The following is a 6010-nucleotide window of genomic DNA, read 5'->3' on the forward strand; positions in this document are numbered from 1 at the left end:
AAATTCCACTGGGGCAGTGGAGAGTAGGTAAAATCACCTGGTTGGGTAACATGGATTTAACCTTAAACTTACAATATTCTATTCCCCCCTTTTTTTTTTAGACAAGAGTTTTGCTCTGTCACCTAGTCTGGAGTGCAATGGCGCAATCTCCGCTCACTGCAACCTCTGTCTCCCCAATTCTAGCAACTCGCCTCAGCCTCCCAAGTAACTGGGATTACAGGTGCCCGCCACTACGCCAGGCTAACTTTTTGTATTTTTAGTAGAGACAGGGTTTCGCCATGTTGCCCAGGCTGGTCTCCAACTCCTGACCTCAGGTCATCTACCTGCCTCAGGCTCCCAAAGTGCCACGATTACAGGCATGAGCCACTGTTCCCAGCCCATTTCATTCTTTAAAAAACAACAACCAAAAAAACCCTGGCCAGGCATGTCTCTACTAAAAATACAAAAAAATTAGTCAGGCATGGTGGTCATGCCTGTAATCCCAGCTACTCGGGTGGCTGAGGGAGGAGAACTGCTCGAACCTGGGAGACAGAGGTTGCAGTGAGCTGAGATGGTGCCACTGCACCCCAGCCTGGGTGGCAGAGCAAGATTCCATCTCAAAAAAAAAAAAAACACCCAACTCCCCCCCTCCCCAAAACTCTTGCCTCTAAGCAGCCTACAATCTAAAGGCAAAACCCTCAACGTCAATGAGTTTTTAAATCTTATTACAGTATTGTGTGTATAAGAAAGTCTTCAGTATTACAGACTGGGAGTTTTGCCCATCACAGATCTACCTTCCTTCCTCATTAGAAGCATTAATGTCTTGTATTTATTAAAATGCACAAATTCCTCAAAACAGAAATTCACATCACGGTCTTAAGTGAGCTACCACGCACTTAGGGCCTACTGTGGTCCATGTCAAAAGCAGTTACGCCACTTGGGTTCAAATCCTTGCTCTTACCACTTACTAGCTTTATAATCTTGACCACATTACTAACTTCTTTACGCCTCATTCTCCTCAACTGTGAAACAGAAATACTATCAACCTACCTTAGGGGAGCAAAGTGAGTATAAAATGCTTAAAATAGTGTTTAGTGTGCGGTGAATGCCTGGTAAACGTCAATTATGAGCCATTATTCTAACTACAAGTCTATAAAAACAGGCACCATCATCATCAATTTACAGAAGAAAAGAGTGTGAGAGATTAAGAAATTTGCCAGTGTCCATGAAACTAAAAGGTAATGGAGCAATGATTCAAAAACTGATTCAGAGTCCATACTTTTTCCACTGTGTGGAAATGAATTCAGATTCATTAACTATGAAGAAAAACGTATCAGTCTTACTCAAAAATAATGACCAGCATATGACATTTTTTTATTGAGATTAAATTTAAACACAACTAAATTCAAGCATATTACTCAATTAAGGTTACAAAGCTTTTACACTAAGACAGACAACTTTCAGAGATTCTCTACATATTATTTTAACTGACTCTTATTTTTAAAAATCATCATATGCACTTTAGTTTCTGAACTTGTTTATGCATTATGCTGAAGCAATTTACTGAAATTCTACTAGAACTGATGTACAGGAGAGGATAATATGATGTTTAAGATAGAAATTATCTTGTATACATTCAAACTGCCTGGTTCTTATTCCAAGGTCACTGACTTTGTAAATGACAGATTTTGTTCCCAAGTCCCAACGGGGCTTTGTGAACCCCTCTAACTTTTTACATTTGCCCTTTCCTCACACCCAAGTTCTTCTTAATGACTCCTAAACATCTTACCTGTAATATTTAAGCCCAGGGTTTTGTTTTTGTTTTCAGACAAGAGTCTCGCTCTGTGGCCCAGGCTGGAGTGCAACCTTCACCTCCCAGATTCAGGCGATTCTCCTGCCTCAGCCTCCCAAGTAGCTGGAACTACAGGCATGTGCCACCACACCTGGCTAATTTTTTTGTATTTTTAATAGAGATGGGGTTTCACCATGTTGGCCAGGCTGGACTCCAACTCCTGACCTCAGGTGATCCACCGGCCCTGGCCTCCCAGTGTGCTGGGATTACAGGCATAAGCCACCACAGCCAAAGCCCAGCTTTTTTGGCCTAGATTTTGCTCTTCCCAACACTCAGTAAGATCACCAATGACTTCTGCTTCACTTCTTTCTGAAGCCATTTCACTGAAGTCACCAGTTTTCAACCTGTTATGTATTCTTCACATTCTTCAATCTGGACTTTAAAAATTACTCATTTAAGAGGTGGAAGGATGTCAGAGCAGAGCAGAATGGCTAGGACCTACTTACCCTACAGCCCCAAACTATGAGAACTGGAAGAGACTTAGAAAGTTTAGCCCAAAGTCTTCGGTTTTACAATGACACTGACAGACACCTCTAACTGGATGAAATCTTCTCTAACTCCTGTCATCTTAGAGAGTTTGGTCCACTTATAGTTCCTTACTCTTGGATTTTAACATTTTTTTCTGCTTCTACGGTTCAGTAACCTCTTTCAATACAATGATTATCAAAAGGGTTGAGAGTTGTTCACAGAGTTATTTTGAATACATGGTTCAGGTAATCCTGCCCCAATCTACTGTATGAAAGGGAAAGAAGAGGCTGAGAATATCTGCTCTTTTCTATCAAAATTTTGGCTATCCTTCATGTTACTTCTACTAGTCTTCTATAACCACCAAGCCAAGTCTCACCTCCTCCACACCAAATTTTTCTTCCTGTTCACCAAAGGAAAAAAAGAAAACCCTGTATTAGCACGCATGTTCAGAAACTTTAGGTTTTACTCTACTTTCCTAGACTCCTTATTAAATTACTAACTCTTCAATTATCAGACTCATGTTCACTTGTCTATCACTTCCTTGTCCATCAGTTCAGATCAGACTGGTTAGTTAGCACTCAAACCACGAATTCTAGATGCTGCTACGTGTACAGTGGTGGCTGACATCTGTAATCCCAGGACTTTGGGAGGCTAAGTCATGAGGACTGCTTGAGGCCAGAAGTTCAAGACCAGCCTGGGCATAACAAGACCCCATCTCTACAATAAATAAATAAAACTTTTAAAAAACTCCAGTTTCCCAACAACCAAATGAAGAAACCCCCTTACTCCAACCTTCTATAAATGATCATTCCTGCCTTCCTTTCCAGGCTTGTCTCTTGCAACAACTCTACACATGAACTCTGCTCCAGCCATGCCGACACATTGTTTCCTGAAAAAGCCCTATCCCAGATATTCAGTTATTCCTTCGGCCTTTAATACTGACACCTCCGCCAGCCTCTTTCCTCAATGTTCAGCCCCCAAAAACCTATCTTTGTGAAGCCTTTTCAAAGGTTTCTATTTCCTTCAGACTACACAGCACTGTGTTCATTAACCGTCTGATGGGAATATTGTGTTATTTATGTTTGTGTGTCTCTCACATGCTCTCTAAATTATGAATCATCAGAGGGCAAAATCCACGATTCTGTTTTGTACTTCCCCATATTGCTTAGAGCACAATGCCTGGCACACAGAAAGCTCTCGATACAGTTGCCAACTTGAAAAAGTGCTTTCCCAAGGTATTTTTTTATAGGTTGGCCACCAAGCCCCAGTTAGCTTCTTATGCCATTTTATGAGTATTTCATTTACGCCTTGGTGTCTCAGATTCATCAAGCTAAACTATTCTATTTCTTCTGGGTATATAGAAGAGACTGTCCTAAATTCAGGGGTTGTCCCCATTGAAATGGTCTGTATGAAAGTTCTATTCTAATGTCACCTGGTCTGTCTCTCAAGCTACATATCAACTAAGCAAAACTCTTCCCCCACTAATGCCATCATAAAAATCAGAATTTATAAGAGCCACAAAATAAAACGAATATTCCTTCGGCTCAGAGTCACCTTGCTCGAGAAAAAGAAAAATCATGTGGTGATTCTGAATTGCTTCAAGATAACTAAATGAAAAGTAAAAAACTGAACAGAAAGAGATTGAAATATGCTGTGAGAGCACCCAAAATACATATATAGAAAACCTTAACATATGTAATTCTTGTGAGTCTTCCCTTGGTAACAGATAATGCTGTTAATAGCCATTACCATATGTTACTCAAGTTGAAGTCTACCATTACTTTCAAGTTGGCAAGATTTTTTAATACAAGCAATTCAGTCCAAAAAGCTTTTACAAGTGTTTCTTCAATGCCAAACAGGGACTGGAAGCTAAGAGCACACGGATAAACACAACAAAGTTTTGACTTCATAAAGTAAATAATCTCAAGTTTTCTCCACTTTAGTACACACTCTGTCTACAATACTTTCTTTCCCCCTTTAGCAGTGATTTCCATCAGCCATGATTTTGTCCGGATCGGCTGTCATCGTATTAGAAAAAGAGGTTAAAAGGTTTTGTGGAATTTTTTTTTTTAAACAAGGGGTGGGGAACATATTCCCTGCCCCACCATTCTGATGACATGAAGAAAGAAGGCTTCGGGGGTGGAGGAGGGGGCCAGGGAGAAATTATTTCTTCCACTCCCTTTTGAAAAAATCGCCAGTCTACTATGCTTGTCTATCAAAGCCCACCTAAAATATGATGTGCACAAACACATCAAAAATAAGTAGGCCTCTTGTAAAAGTGACACTTAAAGAAAGGCAAACCATATCAGATTATTTCCTATTTTATCCATAGAAATGACTCTTTGCAGCACTGAAACATTTAAAAACACTCCTGGATATAATGTTGGTATTTCAATTTGAAAAATTTATCCTACGGATCAAAAGATCCGTGCAATGACAAAGCTAAAAATGTTCTCTCTCACTAATAAGGGTGAATCACAGCAGCCACCTACTCCACCCAACAATCGTCCTTGCTAAGACTGGACAGTTCAAAACCTGGAAAGCTTTCCTTGTCCGCTCCACACTAGAAACGAATTCACTTCAACACTAGTGTTTAAGCACAGCTGTGCAACAGCAAGGAAATGTTACTAAATGTTGAAATTTACCAGGACATTGTGTTCTTCAGATAGAGCTGTGCCCTTTTCACATTTACCGAACTCCCCTCCTCTCCTGTTTATGGGGGGTGGGGGGGAGCGCAACAGACACACTTGCTTGAAAAATAAAGTCTCTGTTCAGATTTTCGAAGTAAGTTTCCATTACTGGGTTTGCGAAAAAATCCCTACTACATTGTCTAACAAAAAGGTGCCTGCGCCTTGCCTGAAGCCATTAGAGAGCTCACAGATCTCCCCGCACAAGAAACTTAAAAACGCCTTTCAGTCTCGCAGAGACCTACTTGGATGTTTCCAAGTTCCACCGTTTGGTAGCTACCCAGCATCTGGGGGAAAGAAAAAAAAAAAAAAAGAACTTATCCTTGGAAAAGCGTCTTCTTGACTCTCAAGAACCGGAGAGGGACAGTAGGGAAGTCAGGGCTCACCTGAAACCGTCCACCTCGGCAGACAGTCCGGTAAGCCCCGGCTCACCTTTCTTTCCGTGCCCGCGAAACTCTCAATGAAAAGTATCGCACAAAAGGCCTCCCCTGCTCCCCGCGCCGAGGACTCACCAGGACCGTGGTGCAGATGGATCTCAGCTCGGACTCCACTTTCTCCCGATAGTCCTTAATCAGCTGCAACTTCTTGTCGGAGGTGTCGGTCTTCTGCTCGATGCTCGAGATGACCCTCCAGGCGGACCTGCGGCCCCCGACCACGTTCTTGTAGGCCACGGAGAGCAGGTTGCGCTCCTCGTTGGACAGCTCGGCGCCCTGCTCGGTCACTGCCTTCATGCAGGTGGCCATGTCGTCGTAGCGCTCGGCCTGCTCGGCCAGCTTGGCCTTCTGGATGAGCTCAGTCTTCTCCATGGCGGGCGCGGGGCCGGGGCCGGGGTGGAGGGCGAGGAGAGCGAGGGAGAGCGCCGACCCGGAGCGGGAGGAGCCTGGAGAGCTGCGGAGGGGCGGGGCGGCGAGGCGAGAACAAAAAGCAGGGAGGGAGCGCCGTCAGACAATGCGGCCCGCCGCCCGCTTTTGTCTCCCGCACATGCGGCGGCTTGAATTTCCCTCTCCCCCGCCCCCGCCCCCNC

General features: G+C 43.3%; 1 protein-coding gene across 1 annotated transcript in view; it reads right to left on the bottom strand.

Moving 5' to 3' along the window:
* YWHAQ (tyrosine 3-monooxygenase/tryptophan 5-monooxygenase activation protein theta) overlaps positions 1-6010 on the bottom strand; it is a 49051-nt gene that overhangs the window by 42369 nt on the left and 672 nt on the right. Inside the window, exon 2 of the mRNA XM_017853649.1 lies at positions 5499-5874. Coding sequence (XP_017709138.1) covers positions 5499-5792 — 294 coding nt within the window. The 5' untranslated portion in view covers positions 5793-5874. The remainder of the gene's footprint in view (positions 1-5498; positions 5875-6010) is intronic.

The sequence above is a fragment of the Rhinopithecus bieti genome, unplaced genomic scaffold (assembly GCF_001698545.2).
Source record: "Rhinopithecus bieti isolate Rb0 unplaced genomic scaffold, ASM169854v2 scaffold_1530, whole genome shotgun sequence".
Taxonomy (NCBI): Eukaryota; Metazoa; Chordata; class Mammalia; order Primates; family Cercopithecidae; genus Rhinopithecus; species Rhinopithecus bieti.